This window comes from Cyrtonyx montezumae, unplaced genomic scaffold (genome assembly GCF_038088225.1).
Source record: "Cyrtonyx montezumae isolate F1298 unplaced genomic scaffold, pur_monq_1.0 scaffold_41, whole genome shotgun sequence".
NCBI classification, from domain to species: Eukaryota; Metazoa; Chordata; class Aves; order Galliformes; family Odontophoridae; genus Cyrtonyx; species Cyrtonyx montezumae.
In genome coordinates, this window is record NW_027072047.1 from 2591388 (window position 1) to 2614717 (window position 23330).

General features: G+C 41.0%; 1 protein-coding gene across 1 annotated transcript in view; it reads right to left on the reverse strand.

Annotated features, from left to right (window-relative positions):
- Positions 1-1495, reverse strand: part of SHOC1 (shortage in chiasmata 1) — a 51386-nt gene extending 49891 nt beyond the window's left edge. Inside the window, exon 1 of the mRNA XM_065747073.1 lies at positions 1451-1495. Coding sequence (XP_065603145.1) covers positions 1451-1495 — 45 coding nt within the window. The remainder of the gene's footprint in view (positions 1-1450) is intronic.
- Positions 1496-23330: the final 21835 nt, after the last annotated feature.

The window sequence follows — 23330 nt, forward strand, 5'->3', positions numbered from 1 at the left end:
ATGGCAGAAACAATCAACTGGAACTCAGTCTGGCCATATATCAGCTTAAGTAATCTCTATTGAAGTTATTATTAATACAGCCACATTTGCCATAAAGTGAAGGACAGCTAGTGAACTTCCTGGCACAGATCACAGAATAGAGCTGATCATGACCTTTCCTGTCTCTAAAACAAGCTATAACGACTGTGACATAACAGTTCTTGCAGCACTCTGAGGTTAAAGATAAACCAGCTGCTAGAGTTTTAAGTAGAAACTGCTGAACAGTAAATGCAAGCAATAAAGTGTCAGGGATCAGAAAGAAATTGTTAACACCAGTATGCAGTTCTGCTAAGGATACCTTCAGCTTAATAGCCTAGAATTAAATTTATTTTCAATTGCTGACATTTGCAAAATGGAGCAAATACATCCTAGGGCTGTCTGCACATATGGCGTCCTTTTAAAAAATAAGTTGAATTTATAAATTCTGCTACAAAAATTCACACAAATACTGAAATGCAAATTGAAATGCTGTTGGAATTAAAATGCTACATTCTAAGAAAGCAGTAGGCACAGAGATGTTATGGAGAATACCTTCTGCAATCTGAGGAAAGGTACTGCATAGCATGGATCTCAGTCTACCTGCAAATATTTGTACTATTCTAGACCTGTTCAGAGCTACATTTCTCCAGCTATGTGCCAGGCCTACTTGAGAGTGTACTTGCACTCTTCCTGATTTCTTGAAGGTATCATGTCTCATGACCTCATTCTTCTACTTGCACACTAGAAGTATCCCAAAGTAGCGCTCTGCTTAAGCATTTTTTTTATATGACTCATATGATTTATTTGAAAATGTAAACAAGTAAATCCTCAATAAGAAAGGACAGTGCACCAAATGATAAGCAACTGGTAACATCACACAGATGCAGATGGAAAGAAAGCAGAACTTGATAAACGTCTTTTTTATGTCATCACAGATCAATATAAATAAAAGCATGAGATTCATTGTAGACATCAAAAACATCTGCTTTGCACAACATAAATTTCATCTGTAACATACAAATCCTATCTTTAGTAGGAATACAATGATTTGTAGTATTGTTCTAGAACACATAAAAATAACTAGAAAATTGAATTAGTTCTCCAAAAAGGTAACTAATTGAATTGTATGCATTAGAAGACATAGTGCACACTCCAAAGGAAGCTCTGAGTAACAGGCGATGAAACACAGTCATAAATGCAACAGACAATCCATAAAAATGAAACACGCTCTACTGTTTCGGCAAAATTGCACTTTAACTTTCTATTAAAAAAAGGTAACCAACTTACTGTTACAGCAGCAACAGCACAGTTCAACAACCTCACTTAAATACAATTTCTAAGACATGAGTTCTCCACTTTTTAAGGCATATTGAATCTTTTAAATTACCAACATAGTTCTTTCAGAATAATACGAGAAATTATAAAACTGCACCTCATACAAATAGTCTGTTGAGTGATACTTTAAAGCTGCAAACATCCCTCCTGTTTTGCGGTTTTTCCAACACTTGCCTAAAAGAAATTCAGAGAAAGGATTAGTTTAAAAGTTCTTATATAAAAGAGTTGAATGAGAAGACTGAAATAAAGGTTCAACGAGAATAATTACTGAACTTCTTCTAACATATACACCTGGAACTGAACTTCCTTTAGAAAAGTATTTGGTATTCCTCCTTTGCAAGGATGTTAGCAGATGAACCAGTGACCACAGGCATCTGATCTAGTGCAAAAGTGCCATTTTCTCTCCTCTCCCTCTCTGCCTTCTGCCTCTCCTCTGCTGTTCTTCCACTCGCCTTTCCTCTCTTCCCCCTCCTCTTTCCCTCCCTTCCCACTACGCCTCTAGCAGATCACAGAAAACCCTTCTGCCCTTTGGGGGAATGTAAGCAGTCCTAGTTACCTCCCCTAAGTGGTGATTCTGAGAATTTAACAGATTTAATTGTTGAACTGATTGAACAGATTTCTTTATATCTTATGGATTCTGATTCAAAGATTGTAGCTTAGCTATCTAAACCTAATTTTTCACTGACCAATGTGTATACTGGGGGATTTTTTCCCCACTCCTTCAGTTTTAAAAGCCAAAAGGAATCACATGGGCTAGTTATAAGCAAGCAAGAGGTCCTGTTAGAACACCAAGTCTCTAAATTAATTAGGGATTCTGATGTAACTAGGAGCACAAGAACAGATATATCATGTGACTGCTCACGTATGTACAAGGTAGGAGTACCTGTTCTTAAATAAATTTACAGGTAATAAGAGAATCCTATCCAAGCAGTGTCTGATGCAAATGAAACATTGCCAGCTTGAATTGTAGGGCCACAGGGGAAGGTTGGGACTGAAGGCTGACAGTAGTTATCAGTAACATTATTAGGCATTAGGTAACAGCATCAGAAAAAAATCCAGCTATGAAAGGAACAGAGACTAATAAGGAAAATATAATTAGGAGCTCGTTGCTTGCTTGGAAGTAGCTTGGACAGGGAATGCTGGTTCCAGGGAAAGGAAAACAAAAACCCACAAAAAAAAAACAACAACACAAAACCACACCAAACAACAACAAAACCTAACTAAAACGTGAACAGCGGTGTAAGAGCAGATGGAGCAGACACAGAGGGGAAACCCCTGTCGGAAGGAAAGGCAGACCGCGTTTTACTGCTGCTTCCTTCGAAACGTCTCGCTGCCTCACACCGGCCCCACGAACCACGACCGACGGCACAGGCAGCGTGTACCTCAGGAGCGACCTGAAGGCGGGAAGCCCGCCTGCCGCCTCTGATTGGCTGCCGCACTCCCGCCCTCGGAGAGACCCCGCCCCCCACCGCGGTCTGGCTGTACTGCGTGGCTGCCTTCCAAATGCGTTCCCACCGCGCCGGGGGATGTGATGAATGGCCGGCTAATGCCGGGGCGGTATTATTTTCATGTATGTGCCTAACTTCATTGAACCTAAACCACCTTAGGGTTTAGGTGATTTAATTATAGAATAGAATTGGGATCTCTGTATACATCGGCACTGTGATAGGAGTATATGAATTAAATAGAGTATGTTGGAAAGAAAATACATCAGGTAAAATTACTTCAGGACAAGAAAAAATTCTAAGTTCTTTATTAACCCTTTAAGTGGTAGAACTGCTAAGGCCGTACTAGCTCATCAGTCTTTCCTTCTTGAGTGTCAGTTGAGTAATTGAACCACAGTTGTAGGGCATTCCACATTGCACTGCACTGTTTATCAGAAAAATAGGGGGCTTTTTATTGAATTCCTGTATGTATGCAACTGTCGTGAAAAATGCAAAACTTTTGTTCCTAACTAAATTCTGTCCAAATCAACATTGCAGATAAAGGATATGAAGAAAAAATATAGGAAAAGAAAAATTAAGACCCTTTGATTGCATCGCTGCGCTTTGTGAACACCACTGCTTTGAGTAACAGTAACACTTGTTGCTTTACTTCTATCCACCTACATGTGAAGCTCCTGCAGAGAAAAACTGTCTGGAAGGTACACATGACTCTTGGAGCACTTGTCTGATTAAACTTTGAGTAAGAGTTTAGAAAAAGCAGGCTTTTTTTCCTTCCACAATTAAATTATGACATTGCTGATATGCTAACACTCTCAGATTGAAATAACCAAAACCAGGAAAAATTGCCTGTCACAACTGCTTAGCTCTGCAGCCAGAAACAGTTATACCCAACTGAAGGTATTGTATGGGAACAGCTGAATCACAACCTGAACCACTGATTGGTCACCTGAGGTGAGCACCAAGTCAGCCATGGGGCCACAGGTGAAGGTGATATACCTGTGTGAGTGGAAGGGGTGGAGCCTGGCTCCACCTCTCCCAAACCCCATTTAAGGGCTGACCACCACCAGGGAAGGATCTTTGCTTGGAGATCCCTCCCATGTGGAGTCCCCTGTGAGCCTTGTCATCCTGAAGGTGAGCCATTCTCTCTTTTGTATTATTTGTATCCTATCTATATAGAACTGCTCAAAATATACCATCACCTATACTATTTCTTTGTGGAGTACCATCCTTGGGAGTTATTTACCCCACACTTGGTGAGCCAGCCAGCTCTAGTGATAATAATCCATACTTACCCAACATGTCCTTTATTTGGAATATGCTTAAATGGGCCAGGGGGGAGAACATTACCTCCCCTAGACCAGACAATCCCTGGTCTAATTCCAGGGTTCATGGGGTTCCCCTACTATGGGTTGGCATCCATTATTGAGAAATGGGGACCCATGCGGGTTCCAGGGACTGCCTCTCTCTCCCCATCTTATTTGACTGACTACATTCTAGGATTAGATAAGGACATACTCATTACCAAGGAGTGGTGGCTAGCCGCCTCTGTAGTAGCCTGGCCTTTAGTAATGGCCATACTTAAATTAGATACTGCAAATGTTAACATGGAAACTGAAAATCAATTATTAAGAGAGCGTATTGAGAAACTTGAGCAACAGCTGGGTACATTAACAACCAAAAAGCCTGGCCTAAATGTCCCCACAAGACAAATACAGAGTATATCGGTAGAGGACATCCAAAAATCAGAGGAGGCAGACTTAGATGTGACAGGAAAAAAGATCTCTAAGGCAGATCTCGAAACTCCGTCTATGATGGACCCATTTGAGATTCGGCCTATTATAACTCAAAAAACAAAAAAGGTACAGGATAGACCAGCAGGGGTGCCTCCTGACCAATGGCCCCCTGCTGAAACCTGCTTCCATGTGACCGCTCGTCCATATACAGCTAATGAGTTGATGGACCTAGTACAACAGTTCCATCAAAAACCAAGGGAAAGCATACCATCATGGCTCCTAAGGTTATGGGATGCAGGAGCTGAAAGTGTTTTAGTAAATGGGACAGAAATGTCAAAATTAGCGTCCATAACAATAAACCCGGCCTTGAGACAAAGGTTATATGCAGCCGTCCACTACAGTGACTAAAACCATTCTATTATAGATTGGTTGATGGCAGCATGCCGCCTAACATGACCTAACAAAACCGATGTTCCCCTCAACACCGGTTTGTGGTCCTCTATGGAGGACTTCCAGACATACATCAGAGAATTAGGTATGAGGGAGGCTATGTACGCAGACACTTTTGAAAGCCCCGATACAGAGAAATTTACAGCGGGCATGAGAGATCTGATACTGCAGCAGGCCCCCTCCCACCTTTACAGGATGCTGGTTTCCATACTAAATCCGTTGGTGGCATCAGAGGCCATCATACAGCAGGCAGCCCAGTTAGTGGCAGACTTAGGAGAGATGGAGCGCGTAAGAACCAGGCACAATGTTCGTGTAGTGGAAGATGCTGAGGCCTTCCCTATTAAAACTAAAAAGCCTACTCCACGGATACCCCGATCAGGCCCTGTACGGGTATCCTGGAAGACTATGTTTAACGACCTCATATGGGCTGGGGTTGCGTTTACCAAAATTGATGGACAACCCAACCATGTTTTGTTACAGCTGTGGAAACAGCTTAAGAATGATCAAAAATTTCAGAGTGTTCCCAGAAAATCAGGAGTACAAATTATACAAGAAACACCGACAACAACCTGGAATCTGGACGACTTTATAATACCAAACAGAAGGAAAAACATCCGCAGGTGTCGCGGGCTACAGTGCCTGAGCCACCTGTGGCAAAAGATTTGGATCTGGCAAAGTTCATGGATAAATGAAAATCACTGGTCCCCATAGGGCCTCCAAATGTGACCGGAGGCCCTAAGTAGAATTAACAATATTCTGGTCTAAGACAAATTTGCAGAAGGTGATGGCTCCCGTGGATACCGGCACAGAAATGTCAATTATATATGGAGACCCAACAAAATTTAAGGGTAATAGAGTGATGATTGGTGGGTTTGGGGGACAGACTATTCCAGTCACCCAAACATGGTTGAAACTGGGGGTTGGGCGTCTCCCGCCCTGGAAGTATAAGGTGTCGATTGCCCCAATTCCAGAATATATCCTGGGCATAGACATTCTATGGGGTCTGGCTCTCCAGACCACTGTGGGAGAGTTCAGACTACGGCAAAGGTACATTAGTATCTGGGCAATACGGACAATATTGAGTGGCCATGCAAAACATGAGCCCATTTGTTTGCCGAAACCACGCCGGATTACTAATGTAAGACAGTACAGACTCCCGGGGGGGCAAGAAGAAATATCAAAGACGGTGCAGGAATTAGAGAAAGTAGGTATTATAAGACCTGCACACAGCCCATATAATTCCCCCATATGGCCAGTACGGAAGTCGGATGGAACATGGAGAATGACAGTGGATTATAGGGAACTGAATAAGGTCATGCGGCCGTACCCAATATTGCTTCCTTAATGGACGCTCTTAGTAGGGAAATTAAAACCTACGATTGTGTCCTGGATTTAGTAAATATGTTTTTTAGCATACCTATTGCTAAAGAATCACAGGATCAATTTGCATTTACGTGGGGAGGCAGGCAGTGGACCTTTCAGGTCTTGCCACAGGGGTACGTGCACTCACCAACATACTGTCATAATTTGGTGGCACGTGACCTGGCTGATTGGAGAAAACCGAAGAATGTGAACCTATACCACTATATTGATGACCTCCTGTTAACATCTGACTCACTGGAAGCAGTAGGGGAGGCAGCAGATTCATTAACTGCCTACCTAAGTGATAGAGGATGGGCTATCAATCCTCAAAAAGTGCAAGGTTCAGGTCTGTCCGTAAAATTTCTGGTGGTAGTCTGGTCAGGAAAGACCAAAGCGTTACCTAATGCCATTGTAGATAAGGTTCAGACATTTCCAGTCCCTACAACACCAAAGCAGCTGCAGGAATTCCTAGGTATATTGGGATACTGGCGTTCCTTTATACATCATTTGGCACAGCTGCTGAGACCTTTATATAGACTTACAAAAAAGGGTCAATTATGGGATTGGGGGAGTACGGAACAAGATGCTTTTCAACAGGCAAAACAGGTGGTTAAACAAGCCCAGACATTTGGTATATTTGATCCTATCCTCCCAGCTGAGTTAGATGTTCATGTAACTAAAGATATCTTTGGCTGGGGCCTGTGGCAACGTCGAAGTTCTGTTCGGACCCCCGTTGGATTTTGGTCTCAGGTGTGGCATGGAGCAGAGGAAAGAAATAGTATGACTGAAAACCAGTTATTGGCTGCCTATTCCGCATTACAAGCGGTAGAGCCAATAACCCAAATGGCCGAAGTTATAGTCAAGACTACATTGCCAATCCAGGGGTGGGTAAGAGATCTGACCCACCTTCCTAAGACGGGGGTGGCCCAGGTGCAGACGGTGGCATGATGGGTCGCCTATCTCAGTCAGAGGAGTAGTCTGTCTTCCTCACCGTTGAAAGAAGAGCTGCAAAAGATTCTAGGTCCAGTAATGTATCATAGTGATGCACTGAAACAAACTTTGGTTGCTCCACCACGGAAGAGTCCTATCCAGGAAGGAAAATATCCTATTCCTGAAGATGCCTGGTACACAGATGGGTCCAGCAAGGACAACCCAAGTAAGTGGAGAGCAGTAGCGTACCATCCTACCACAGACACAATATGGTTCGAAGAGGGGGATGGTCAAAGCAGCCAGCGGGCAGAGCTGTGGGCTGTGTGGATGGTTATAACCAAAGTAACTTGCACAGATAGTTGGGCTGTGTATCGGGGGCTCATTCTTTGGATCGCACAGTGAGCACCCAGGATTGGACTATCCACTCCTGACCGATCTGGGGCAAAGATATGTGGTTAGACATATGGAATACTTCTATTGCTTGAATTTTTTAAATTGCTTTTTATTTTTTTAGAAATTATGTTCATTTGAAGAGTTAGCAAATCTTTTAACAAAGGAGAAGTGGGTTTACAGCAACAAAGTCACATGAAACTCCTGAATGTTCATCATGGGTATTATAGCACAATCTAATGATATGATATTTAGAAACATTGCATGTGAAAAAATAACAGAAATTGAACAACACAAAACAAGAGTAGCATATACTACCAACAAGTGGTTTTGTCTCACAGGAAAATCCTGTCTATCTGGTATCAGGTTTCCCTTGGACCTCCCTTCACCTATCTTCCATCCGCCACTGGGACTTTGTGCCATCCTTTGTACTCCCAGTACGTAAGCTCTAAGCACGAACAAAGTCATAGATGTATTTAATGTTAACCATATTGCTGCTGGCAAGCAGTCCCCACTCCTTGCTTTTCTAGGCACTGGCCTTCAAATGTTTTCATTAGGAGATACCCCTTAGCCCAACTTCACAGATGATTTTGAGCTTCAATAATAACAGATTTTTATTTTGCTGTCCTTTCTGGCAGTTATTTCTCGCATGGTGTACTGGGACCTTCTGTGAAGGATGCTAAGCAAGAATAGGGATTGGATTGGCTGGGTAATTCTTTTTGACTTCATCAGGTTGTTAATCCTGCATGCCTGTGGTGATAAACCCAGAAAATCCAAGATAATCCTATATAATATTCAGGCAGAGCTCACATAATAATAAATACATATCTAACTGTCAAAAAACATTATCATTTAAGCTACTATGTATTCCCTTCCAAATTACATTAGAATATCCAGGCTTAACTTTTAACTCACTCCCCCACCCCATCCTTTCTTGCCTCTTAATGACATGGTCCTATGTGCAGCTTACCTTGCAAGTTTAGTAATGGATATTCACTGCACACCTACCTTTTAATGCAGTTCCATGTCTACGCTCATCCTGCTTCCTCATGAATCACAGCACGGTGAGGACTTGCTTTTTCCTACGTAAGGAAATATTTTTTGGTGCTTTCCAAAACTAAAGGATCACAATGCCAGAAGGCTTCTGTAGCAAACTACATGGAACAAATGTTGCCACTGCAATTCTGAAAACACATCTTAAATATCTACTTTCATTAATATGCTGTTGTAGTCTTAGTGTCTGATTAGATACATAACACAATAACAAAAGTTTTTTGTTTTTGTTTTTTCCCTTTTACAATTTTAGGTTGGCTAATAGCCAGATACAAATAACCATTCAGTGTCTGCACTGCAGACCCCGTATTTAATACAATTATAATTATCAGTAGGCTGTGAGTCTTTCTGATAATAAGAAAACCTCAACCTTTATCCAAACTGCTCTTCTGTCCTTTTAATTCTTCCTTACAAGGGGGAAATATTCATCCCCTTTATTTAAGATATGAGAAAACATTTATTGTTAAGTCCCTGATTAATTATACAAGTATAAACTGGGAATTTCTCTACTTAGGTCAGTGGGATCATATAGAAAGCAGGGTCTGAAAAGGAGTTATACCTTTTTTTCAGAAATATAAAAGAAGTGTGCAGTGGGCATCTTTTCTCTGCCATTTCCTCCCTCAATTAGCTATCCAGAGACTCAAGCATGTAATTAATTACCCGGGCTAATGTCAGAGAAGCTGAAACCAAAATATTACATACAAGGTCTTTTCAACAGAAATTAGCTCTTGGAGCACAGACCTATTTTAAAATCATTTGATCCTGTTCTTTCAATTGGATAAAGATCAGATTGTGCTCACCTGATAAGGAGGAATGCACATCCTATCAGCTTTCTATCTGGAAACTTAATGCAGCATTCATAGAATTACAGTAATGTTCCAATATTTTCTGCCTCCTACCCAGAAAATATTTCTATAGTTCTTGCTTTAGTTTTAAACGCTGAGCTATTACTGACATAACTGCATTTCAAGTCTTATTTCTTCTAGCACAGAGCACATTTAAGAGGTCACATCCTAAAAGAACTGAACTCATGAGAGCACTCCTGCTCTACCTGCATTAAGAGGATCTCACACAGGAGCAGACTCTGTCCTTATCTTTGCCATCACTAACCACTCACTGTCTTTTCATCTTCTTTTGTTTTTTTTATGGGACGTTATATTTTGGCACAGGAGACAAACCAGCCCAAACTCACCAGTCATTGTGAGATACCTGAGAACAGCCTGATGAGGATCAGTCTGAATCTCCAGGCATGTCTGAACACTGCATTAAGGTATGGACTAGTGGTAACGTGGATAACAAGGTGTCACTCATGACTCTGAAACTGTCTGTACTTGCAAGAACCAAGGAGATGGCACTGGAGTGGCCTGACTTATGGAGAAAATGCCATGGCTCAGAAAATGCAATCATTCACATTGCTACTATGCTGAAGTAGAAACTCTTCTATAATATTTTGTAACAGCATCTAGTTGGGTCAGAATGGTGGTTCCTAGAGTATTCAAAGGGTCACATAATAGAAAAAATGCAGCATAGAGACATAGCAACATCTTAGGAGATGTACAGAGCTTTCTTCCGAGTATCACTTCCAGTATAAATCTCAGATAGTCAATGAAGCGAGGAAAAAGATGTCTATTAGAGAAGAAGACTTGTCTTCCCATTCAGTTAGAGCAGAGAGCAAGGGCTGAATTTGGAGCTGTAGCTTCTGTAATTGATTTTTATCTTAGAATGTTCTTATTTCATGGTGACTGATCTTCTCCTGGTCAATGGTCTCTCCAAAGAGGCCATACGAAGAGTTAACAGTCACCTAAATGTTAATCAAAAGCCAAATAATGATTGTGTTCTGCTTAAAAGATTTGTCAGTCCCTTATCAGCAATTTTCATAGCTGTTAACCTTATTTTGGGGTCATTGCAATAAGATGAAATGAAAGTAGATAAAATGCAGAGGAAGAATATCAGGGTCCACATGTTATGTTTATTGTTCTGTTGATTTGTTTTGTGGGTAGACTATTTTACCTGCATGTATAGAATTGAGGGAAGGCAGTGGTGTAGTTAAAAGCAAGGCACTGCACTGCATTCATTTTTATTTCAGAGTTTTGACTTTGTTTATCATGAGTATTGGATATACATATATTCGTTTTTCAAGCCTTTGGGATTTTGCTGGACATTTTGGGGCTAGCAAAAAGAGAAAAAGTATATATAATTTCAAAATGCAGAAATGTTCTTTGTAGTGAGTGTTCAATTAGAGAATGGTGTTTTTGTGGCTTTGTTTTACAAATAAATATGCATTTGAAATCTCATTTTTTAAACATCTGCCTTTTTAAAATCAGCTATTCTTCAACAAGCTTTGTAAACAAAGAATTATAGAATCATGGAATCTAGAATGGTTTGGGTTGGAAGGGACCCCAAGGATCACCAAGTCCCACCCCCTGCCACTGGTAGGGTTGCCAGCTGCTTGAGCAAGTCTTGATGAGATTGCCCAGGGCCTCATTCAAACTGGCCTTAAACACTGACAAAACAAAGGTTGCTTTTCCCTTCAGAGTCGGTGAACACCTGTACAGAGATTTTCAGTGATCACACTACATTGCCTCAAGAAGCTGTCACGGTGTTATCTGTGACAGTGACCCAAGTGAAACCGAGAAGGGAGAGAGAAAGGAAAGAAAACTGCACCGTCAGTGGCCACTTGGCAGCCCGAGCAGAGCGAGCAGAGCCGTGTGCTCTGGGGGGAAGGGGAAACAGAGGGAATAGATGGGTTTACAAGAAACAACGGCACAATCTGAGAAGAAGTGGTAACTTTACTAAATCTAATAAAATTGAAGGATTGAGAGGGAGAGTTTCCTAACCAAAAGATGTGAGCTTATGTTAAGGAGGAATGGCTCACGCGCTGAACCTCCACAGCAGCCCAGAGGAGCGCGCCCAGGCAGAGCGCCGCCTGGCATCCGGTGCGGAGCTCCGCCCCTCTGCTGCTCCCACAGCATTAACTCCTTCACTGCTGCGTGATGCTCTGGTGTGGAATACTGGCATCAAAACCACAACAGAGTAATTAAGTAAAACACTTAACATATCATCTTCACTGATATACGCTATTGTTACTTTTTTCTTGTAGACATGATGAGCTGGCAAAAGCTAATATGAGCTCCAGGTTAACACATGGAGCGTTACTACAAGTGATACAGTTTTATCATTTGCCAAATTTCAGTCCCTCATCTCTCATTACTCCATGTCCTCCACATTCTGAACAAATTTTACCAGTAAGCGTTTATCACACATTATCTGTATTAGAAAGAGTGTAGCCAGCAGGAGCAGGGAGGTGATCATCCCCCTGTACTCAGCTCTGGTACGGCTGCACCCTGAGTACTGTGTTCAGTTTTGGGCCCCTCAGTACAAGAAGGACATTGAGGCCATGGAGCGTGTTCAGAGAAGGGCAACAAAACTGGTGAGGGGTCTGGAGCACAAGTCTTATGAGGAGCATCTGAGGGAGCTGGGATTGTTTAGTCTGGAGAAGAGGAGGCTCAGAGAAGACCTTACTGCACTCTACCACTTCCTAAGGGGGCGTTGTGGTGAGGAGGGGGTGGGCCTCTTCTCCCTGATAAATAATGACAGGACGAGAGGGAATGGCCACAAGTTGCGCCAGGGAAGATTTAGATTAGACCTGAGGAAACATTTTTTCTCTGAAAGAGTGGTCAGGCACTGGAATGGCCTGCCTAGGGAGGTGGTTGAGACACCATCCCTAGTGCTGTTCAAGAAGCGTTTAGATGAGGTGCTAAGGGATTTGGTTTAGTAGTTCACTGGGTAGGGATGGTGACAGGAAGATGGTTGGACTAGATGATCTTGTAGGTCCTTTCCAACCTTATGAATCTATGAACCTATGAACACTGCTGGACATTTCTGAGCTCTTCTGGAGTTTAGAGGATAAAAGTCACAGGTTATGGGGGGGGTTGTACATTAACAGGAACAAGCATGAGTCACAGAAGACTCTTAGCTCTGTGGAACTGTGGCCATACTAATTTTATAACAACAAATTGAAACAACAGAAAACAATCATGGCCCTTTGTATACCTGTAGGTGTAAAACAAATATTACATCACAGTAATATGATTAGATGTTTCCTGAAGTTTCATCTTCTAACCTTTGGCTCTGGTGTGCATTTCTGTTCTTACAAGGTCAGAATCCTCCTGCTTAGAAGGGATTATGAATGTCTTATTATTACTTTTCTGTTTTTCTTGAGTAAACTTGTGCAGTAGTCAGAGTCTCACATATCTTGTCTTGCTAGCTCCCCAGATCTTTCTGGAAGAAACAGAGGATGGAACTTTTCATCCAGAATATTGCATGAAAGTTGCAGAGTTTAAAGTTGCAGTTACAATTTATATATCTCCAATAATTCACCTGCACCACTGAAAAAGTCAGCTAAGTTTTATGCACACATTTCATTATGTTAACAAGTGATTTCATTCTTCATTTTCTTCTGCTCCCTGACATTTTCTCCCCAATATGTCTTTGAGAAACAACACAGAGAAGCAATTTTACCCACCTAGGTAATAATTATTCAGAAATCTCACTGCATTTATGTTCATTTCATGCAATTTTCCACAAACACCTGCTAGTATACACTATTCAGATTCATTCTGACATTGTTTAAGCTCTCAGAGAGAGAAAAAAGAAAAAAGAAAGAAAATCAAGAGCTCCTAGTAGGAATAGCTCCACAATTTTGCTCTAATGTTCTCTGTTGTGCCAAGCTGGTGCAGAAATAAAAGAGAACTTCATAGACAAAAGCAAATTGTGTAACATAATATCTGGAAATGTTCTTTCAGCCCTCACATGTTCACAGAACTCCTCATACAGAAGGAAAAATTGCCTTTTTCTCTACATGCAACAGTTCTTTCTACAGCTCAGATGACTTAGAGAGTCTTACATAAATTCTATTTAAACAAACTAGTCAATTAATACTTATATTGAAAACATGCATCAGAGTTGTAGGAAAGAGGTTTGGATTTGGGAGGATGGTGATTTATTTGTGTTCTTGCTTCTTACTGCAGTACAGTAGGTTTTAAGTTGGGTTTTGAAAGCACTGTGTATTTTCTCTCTGCGATTCTACTAGCATGTCATGTTTAAGAATACATCCCATTGCAAACTGAAGTGCAGACCATCAGCAGCCCACTCATTCATTTTCCATCCATACTCCGAGGTCAGTCATGGTTTGCGCCTCTCTCAAAGACAGCACCAGCCCATCTTAGGGTTCATCCCACTCCCAGACACAGTGTGCTCAAGCTTCCAGTGATTGCTTGAGCCTGGCCAGTAACAACATACCCAACATATTGCTGGTTCACTGCCCCTGCTGAGGGGTTGGAAGCAAAAACCAGAAAAACTTGTGCTTGGAGATCAAAACAGTTTATTAAGTGAATGAAAGAGAAACAAAAGACAAGTGTTGTGAAGACTGTCATTCATCACCTCTCACAAGTATGCTGAAGGCCAGACAGTCCACCCTCTCCCTCTCACAAATATTTACACATTTGTTGTTGTTGTTGCTGTTGTTTTGTTTTGTTTTGTTTTATCACTAAGCAGGATATTATAAGACATAGTCAGTTTGGTCAGTGTGGGTCAATGTTTCCTACGCAACATTTTGCCCACACAAATCTTGCTTGCTGGAAGGAACAGAGTGGGAAGCAGATAAAGCCTTTTCACTGTACAAACATTGTTATGAAACAGCCAAAATACTGATGTGTTATCAGCTCTTCAGTCTCAAACGTAAAACAGCATAATAGGAGGCTGTTATGAAGAAAGTTAACTCCATCCTAGCCAGAGTCATTACATGCTCTCCTCCTCAGAGATCCAGAAACCAAGAGATATTTTGGTTTGCAAAGAGATATCTGAGTTACTAGTCTCACCCAAGCAGATAAGCAGCAAAAGCATATCAGCATCTCTCTCAACTGTGCAATAGTTTTGAATGTAAATAATAGACCAAATAGCCTTTACTTTATGGTTTACACAACCACAATTTCAAGGAAAATGGAAAATATCTTTCCATCTCCAGCAACTACCTGTGATACAAACTACTATGTGCTCTGTCACAGAATTGTCGGGCTTGGAAGGGACCTTTAGAGATCATCCAGTCCAACCACCCTGCAAAGCAGCTCTTTAGACCAGGTTGCACAGGTAGGCATCTAGGCAGGTCTGGAACATCTCTAGAGAAGGAGACTCCACAGAGCAGCCTGTTCCAGAGCTCCATCACCTGCACTGTGAAGAAGTTCCCATGCAGATTTGTGCAGAATTTCCTAGGCATCAGTTTGTGGCCATTTCTCCTTGTTCTATCACCACGCACTGCTGAGAAGAGTCCAGCCTCATCCCTTTGCCTCCCACTCCTTGGATATTTATAGATGTGGATCAGGTCCCCTCTGAGTATTCTTTTTTCAAGGCTGAACAGACCCAGGTCTCTCAGCCTTTCCTCACAATGGCAGTGTTCCATGCACTTCATCATCTCTGTAGCCCTCCACTGGACTCTTTCGAGGACATCCCTGCCTTTTTTGTACTGGGCAGTCCTGAACTAGACACAATACTCAAGGCTAATAAGAGAATGCTTAAACAGAGAAGCAAACAAGCAGCTTGCAAATGTGGGATAATAATCTGCAATAACTTAACTTTCATAAGCACCAGTAGAGAAGAAGAGTGCTATTTCAAAAATTTTATGTAGATGCAGATGGCAGGTATCTTACATGAACATACTGCAGTGTAGATTGCCAATGGAGACAGCAGTGTGCCTTGGAGAGAAGCTGAGAGTCCATGTGAATGTGAGAGCCCATGCTGGCAGACTACACTGCAGGACAAAGTTTTGCCTTTCAGCCTATTGCCTTTCATTAAAGGCTGAATTCCTAAATAAATGGTGGCTCCCTACCCATCCATAGAGCTTAATTTCTCTTAATGCACATTCTGCCTGTGAGTTTTAATTCCTTCCTTATTGTCTCTGTTTCCTTCAGACCAGATGGAAGCTTTGCCATTATACAGTTCCACAGAAGGGATGTATAAAAACATAACCACAGGAATGGAAGATGCAGATTATGCTGTACTGTATCATCTAGGCTTATAAACTTCCTCCCTCCAACTCTGAAATAACACTGTTATAAGCAGAATTCTACAGAGAAGTGATTGATTTTAGTTGTGCTTTGTCAAAAAAAAAAATTGAAGATTCTCTGTAAGGAAGATGTTCATATTTACTCAGATGTCAAGTTTTGCCTTTCACTTTCTGGAAAACAAATTAAAGCTGATGCAGTTACACCAGTTTGCATCATTTGGCTAGGCTGTAAGAATAACTCATCAGCATTCGTAGAAATAGAAGGTTCTTTTGTACTTCTTAGTAGTAGTACTTTTCATTTTATCTTTGAAACAAAAACAAGGAAAAAATTGTTTAATTCCCACTGATACTATGATGAATACCTGTATTATGTTAGGTAAAACAGTTTATTGCATCCTACGTCTCAATTTGAATCCAAGCAAAATAATAAAAAACATCTTTGTGTATCTACAGATAACAGCTTTGTCTTGAAGAAAGCAAGTTAATGTCCTTGGATAACAATATATATATATATATTCAAAGTCCAATTTCAAAGGAAAAAAATGTCTGATCTGTTGCATGCTGTTACAGAATCTCAGGGGTTGCAAGGGACCTCAACACATCATCAACTCCAAGCCCCTTGGCTATGATAAGTAAGTTGCACAGGTAGGCATTCAGCCACGTCTTGAATATCTCCAGAGAAAGAGACTCCACAACCTCTCAGGGCAACCTGTTCCAGTGATCCGTCACCCTTACTGTAAAGAAGTTCTTATGCATGTTCATATGGAACTTCCTATGTTCAAGTTTTAGGGCATTACTCCTTGTTCTGTTGCTACACACCACTGAGAAAAGCCTGGTCTCATCCACTTGCCTCCCATCTCTATTTAGATATTTATAAACATTAATCATATCCCCTCTCAGTCTTCTTTCCCCAGGATGAACGAAGCCAGGTCTCTCAGCCTTTCCTCACAGGGGAGAGCCTCCAGCCTTTCTCATATTTTTGGCCCTCCACTGGACTACTTCTAGAAGATCCCTGACTTTTCTGTACTGCAAAGCACAGGACTGGACACAGTCTAAATGTGGCCTCACCAGAGCAGAGTAGAGGAGGATCACCTTCTTTGACATGCTGGCCACACTCTTTTGAATGCATCCCAGAATACCATTGGCCTTCGTGGCCACCAGGACATGCTACTGGCTCATGTCCAATCTGTTGTTCACCAGGACCCCCAGGCTCTTCTCTGCAGAGCTCTTCTCCAGCAGAGCATCCCCCAACCTGTACTGATGCATGTGGTTATCCCTCCTGAGATGCAAGACTCTACACTTGCTCTTGTTAATCCTCATCAAGTTCTTCACTGCCCAGATATCCAGTCTGTCCAGGTCTTGCTGAATGGTAGCACAGCCTTCTGATGTCAGTCACTCCTCCCAGCTTTGTATCAGTAAAGTTTTCCTAAAGTTTTTCCTGAGGAGAAAGTAGTTTATACTTGTGGGTTACATAAATTTCTGACTTTATCTGTTCTGGATGAACAAGATCATGTACTTCACACGTAAGGAAGATACACATACCTGTACTATGTCTCTGGATCATCTTCTTCCAGACCAAATAAAGGCTAAATTCTGATTTTTCATCCAATTCAGAGCAGGGAGTGAATAGCTCATTTTGATATTTCCACCTATTGCTTTTGCCTCCATAGTGCAAATGAGTGCAATTTTCTGAGCAGCAGCATCCATGTGGAAACAAGGCAACTTGGCTATAAGGATTAATTATGCTGTAACACAGTCCCAGGAACATTCATGTAAATGAGTCACTAGAGTGAACCAATCAAACTTGTGAATCAAATAGAAACATGAATACAGAGCTAATTAATAATTTCATTTCTTGGAAATGTACAAGGCACTTCTGGGAGCTGCATACCTCCTACACAGCCAAGTCTACGTGGCATTTTCTCATATTGCAGTAGAGCAAACTGAAACAGCGTTTGATGAAGAATTTGAAGAAAAAAGGAATGTTTACATAGTGGCATGAAATTAGGTGTTCTATCATTCTATAACAGATTGTACTTTTAAATGAAATATATTGCTTGTTCCTTGAATACTTTTTGCTCTCGCATGATTGCCAAATAAATAAAATGTCACTGTCCAAAATTATATTTATTTTGTAACAGGGAAAGAAGTTTGAATATTTTCAGTCAAATTATGTATTTGGTTTTGTGATGAAATCTGAGATTTCAAAAACAAGAAATCTGTACCCAAAGTGTGGTGAATAAAATAGCAGTTTGATATTTTCAACTGTATTGTCACATGTACATAGACACCCCAAAAGAAAATAAAATTATGAAATTATTAAATGAAAGAATTCTAAATGCCTTACTAAACATACAATTAATTAATCACACTTTGAGGTACAGTTTCTAAGTGAGTTTTCAAGACGTGCACCATATTATGTTGACCAGTAAGAACACATTCTGCAAAAGACCATGAACAACAGAATTCATGATGAAAAGCAAACATGTAAGTCATTTATTATTAAAAATAAAAATGATCTGCTCAGGCTTTGCTTTTGTCAGACTGCTTTGAAAATTCGTTGTTTTGTAAAAGCCTGCTCTGCAAGCAACAGAAATGACAGAAATTCACCAGGAAACATCAGAATAATCTGGATCCCAAAAATAAATAGTCAAAGTCTTTCAGAGACTGGGTCTTACTAATTGAAATTGTGTACTCATTTCCTGGATACCATGGTGGCAAATAAATGCAAAAGATAGGTTTGATCTTGACAGATTAGCTTGATAAAATAAACACATAGAGTGATTTAAGGGTAATGGAGCACTGGAACAGGTTGCCTAAAGAGGCTGTAGAATCTCCTTCTCTGGAGATATTCAAGACCTGCCTGGAACTATGCTATCTATTTGTAGGGTACCTGTGTTAATAGGTGGGAATGACTTGATAATGGTCTTGAGATCCCTTCCAACACCTGTGATTCTGTTATTCTGTCATGCAATTTAATCCAGTCATCATGGGTTTACAAATGACAGATCCTGTCTGACACATCTGATTTCATTCTATGAAAGTAATAGAAGGTACCTTCTATAAGGTGACCTGCTTAGTGGATGAAGGTAAGGCTGCTGATGTGGTCTACCTGGACTCCAGTAAAACCTTTGACACTGTCCTCCACAACATTCTTGTGGAGAAGCTGGCTGCCCACAGTTTGGATGGGAATACGCTCCGCTGAGTGAAATGCTGGTTGGATGGCTGGGCCCAAATTGTTGTGGTCAGTGGAGTTAAATCCAGTTGGTGGTTGGTCCGGGTGTCCCCCAAAGTTTTGTACTGGGGCTACTTCTATTTAACGTCTTTATTAACAATCTAGATGAGGGAATTGAATGCACCCTCAGTAAGTTTGCAGATGGCACCAAGTTGGGAGGAAGTGTTGATCTGCCTGAGGGGTGAAGGACACTACAGAAGGATCTGGATAGACTGGATTGATGGCCCAAAGTTAACTGCATGTGTTTCAGTGGAGCCAAGTGACGGGTCCTGCATTTTGGTCACAATGACCCCAGGCAACCCTACAGGCTTGGAAAGCTGCCGGATAGAAAGAGACCATGGTGTACTGATGGACAGTCAGCTGAACATGAGCCAGCTGTGTGCCCAGGTGGCCAAGAAGGCCAATGGCATCCTGGCTTGTAGGACTAGGAAGGTAATCCTGCCCCTGTACTGAGCATTGGTGAGACCTCACCTCAAGTACTGTGTTCAGTTTTGGGCACCTCAGTACAGAAGGGACATGGAGATACTGAAGCAGGTCCAAAGAAGGGCACCAAGGCTTGTGAAGGGCTTGAAGAATATGCCCTGTGAGGAGAGACTGAAGGAACTGGGGCTGTTTAGTCTGGGGAAAAGGAGGCGGAAAGGAGACCTTATTGCTCTCTTCCAATGTCTGAAAGATGCTTACAGTGAGAGCGGGGTTGGTCTCTTCTCATTGGTGACAGGTGACAGGGGAAATGGCCTTAAGTTGTGCCAGGGTAAGTTTGGGTTGGATATCAGGAAACACTTCTTTACAAAAGGGTTTGTTAAGCACTGCTAGGCTCCCTAGGAAGTTGGTTGACTCACCATGTGGATGTGTTTAAAAAACATTTGAATTTGGTGCTCAGGGACATGATTTAGTGGAGGGCTATTAGAGTTAGGGTAGTATGGTTAGATTGTGGTTGGACTTGATGATCTTTGAGGTCTTTTCCAACCTGAGTGATTCTATGATTCTACCTGTGCAACCTGGTCCTAGGGAGCTGCTTTGGCAGGGTGGTTGGACTATGTGATCTCTAGAGGTCCCTCCCAACCCCTACAATTCTGTGATTCTGTGAAGTCTGCACTCAGTGCAGTTTCTTGGAACAAAGAGCAATGCTTATGCACAGCTTTCCCACTATGAGAAGCATTTAAAGACAGGGAAATCTGTTAAGAATACAGGCTGCAAAGAAAAAACATGGGAAGAAGAGCTTTCAAGTTTTCTTCCCATTGAGGACTTTTTTCTCACTTTTCTTCTGTGGATTCTCCCTGGAAGGAAGAAATAAGAATGAAGACACTGTTCTGCCCTAACACCAGCAAACCACTGAAGTCTTTCTTAAGCTGTTATCACCGATGGGCACACAGGCAGTCTTATTGCAGAATTTTCTAACTGGCAAGCTAAGAGTACCTGGAGTAGTGAAAGAAAACAAATGTATCAGGCATGACAATTTACAGATAAGAGCAAAATAGTCAGGACTTAATTTTTAAAGTTATGATAAACAACTAGAAATGCATCAGCATTTTGTCCTCTCTTGTCTGCTTAGCTAATACTCTACAAGTACCTGAATGTTATTTTTCATTCAAGTGGGCACAAAGACTCTTCAGGTAGATATGGAGTTGTAAAATCAGTCATATATTGTTAAGAGTCTGTGTCATGAAACAGTCTGACACTTTACTTCACATGGCTGAACCTATGAATGAAACAAGGAATTGAAGTGAACTTGAAAATATCTCATAGGCTACAGTAGGACCTGAGCTGATAATAAGGGGAATCTTTTACAGTTCTTCACCCTCAACCCTCATGCCATCATCCTGCTGTCTTGCTTAGTTTTGGTCTAGTGAACAGATCTAACAAGAATGAAAACAAAGCACACTATCACAGGAACTCCAGATAGATGTTCTACTTGAAGACACAATCTAATACCACAAGCTTATCTCTGAAAGGTTGACAAGCATTACTGAGACAATCACCAGCAAAACACCAGCTACATTCAGATGAGAGATGAAAAGAATATGTCATTATCTAGTCAGTAATTTCAATCCCTACCAAACTCTACAACTTCATCACACTGCTACATAGTTCTTTTAAAATATCACTCATTTTTTATTCATACATCTGAAATGACCTATTTCCCCCTTAAGACTAGTTACACATATGCTTGTATTCACAAGTTGCACCGCTGTCTTAGAGAAAGCCATTCTCACTCCTAAAAGCAAGCTCCTTAAAACTAATGATGGCTATGGAAATCAGTACAATCCTCTGTAGAAGATTCAGCATTCAGAGTCAGCTGATTGGTTGGACACAGTGCCAGTGCTAGAATATTTCTCTCTCTTAGTCTCATAGAGGTAGCATTTAAGGAGCTGAACAACCAAAACATAAAGAAACTCTGATGACGTTTTCTTGTAATGTAATGGAGAAGTTATTCCCATATTCAGAAATCTTTCCTCCTGTTTTCCAAAATAAACGAACCTGCATTATCCAGTCTTTATAATAGCCATCTTTGTATCCATTAAAAAAAAATCACAATTAAGGGTCTCATTTTTGCAGTAACATGAAAACTGTTTTGATGACTATCATCATAATCACCAATCTGAAAACATTTGAGATGCGCTAACACAGCATCAGTGGGCACTCACTGGAACAAGAACACCCTGAGTCTTGCTTAGAAATTAGGTCCCTGTGTCAGTCTATACACCTGCCAATAAATAATGTCATAGCCCAGGATTTGGAAATATCAAAAAGTGGGAGAAAAAAAAAGAGAGACAGGTCCATATTCTCTCACCCTGAAACAGAACTAAAACACAAATGCATCAGCAAAATCACAGCCAAACAGGTCAGAACTTCATTGGCATATTCTTTAGAAAATATACTTGTACACATAGATATTTTTATTTGTTTATTTTCCATGGCCAAGTAATGCTTACAAAATGGAATGTGAAATGGAACAGGGGAATCAGAGAAGTGTGTAGCATGTTCCATACTGCTTTTATAGTTTGAATAAATGGATAATGGACATCAGTAGAAAAGGATCTGATTTTGAATGAGTCTGACTGACTCAGTCCTGATAAGCTATGTCCAGGCAACCTACATTTCGTTTTTAACAGAAATTCACAATAAAATTAACTTTCTTCCTACATCAGTTATGATAAGGGTGACAAATGTTTGAGAATATTAGCTTCAATGAATGTACCTTAATTTTACCTTTATTTTCCTGAGTTATGCCAAAATCTTCCTGCCAGCCTCATTTACAGCCAGACAGCTGGGACCACCAAGAGTCCCACTGAGGAAGAAGAGACCTGCAATTCCACTGTTCACAACCAAACTTCACAGCCAGCTCAGTATCTTGTTTTGATTCCTAGATCTCTCTTTTTTTAATGCTTTGTTTTGTTTTACATTTCATTCTTGAGAAAGAAGCTGACCTTGGAGGTTTGAAATCTCATTTGATTTCTTTTGGAGTCTTGGGCTTCAGATACATCCAGGATGCCTTTAATGAATTTTAACTGAAACCTTGACTTCAGCCTTATGAAGCTTGCACAAACAAATAAATAAATGAATTCATATAAGAATTATCACCCTTTCTTTTCTCTAAACAATTCCTTTCCAACACTCCTTTAAGGCTGCACCTTTTTGAAGAACACAACATCAGCTTATAATTCGTATGTATTAAATGAACTCTTTAACTATTTGTACTTTACTGCTGTTGGCCAAAGCACGTGACTCTGCTGCTCAAGTTGAGAACATAAAGGAGGTGGCTTTGTAGCAGAGTGAAAAATAAGCAGCAATTTCTCTGATCACATTCTAAGATTTATCATTCTTTGAAGGCACTGTCAATGTCTAACAAGTTCAGAAAGTGAATAATTATTCTGAAGTGGTAAATGGACCAGCCAACTTACCTAAGAAAATAACAGCATTCTCGAATACTGTCTGATAACTGATGAGATACTTCTAGCTGCCCTTCAGTCTGTTCCTAAATCTCTCCTGCATTACATTATCTTAGAAGAATCATACCCAGCAGGCAAGGAGCTGTTGTGCTACAACTGCTTTTCGCCCAGTATGCCTCCAGGCGATTCATCTTTCTTCAAGTTCCCACTGGTCCGAACCCTCCATTCATTGTCTCCAATATTATGAACCCATGGCAGATTCCTAGAGGGAGGGCAAGGGTTTCTCATCTGTGCCACTAAACAGGTCTTTGCATGATTGAGGGCCACAAGAAGACCCCCAGGCATAACAGCACTGCAGACAGGCATGGTAATGGGAACCTCAGCCAGAGGAGGGGGTTCATTGCAATATTCCTTCCTTCTTTCTTTTTC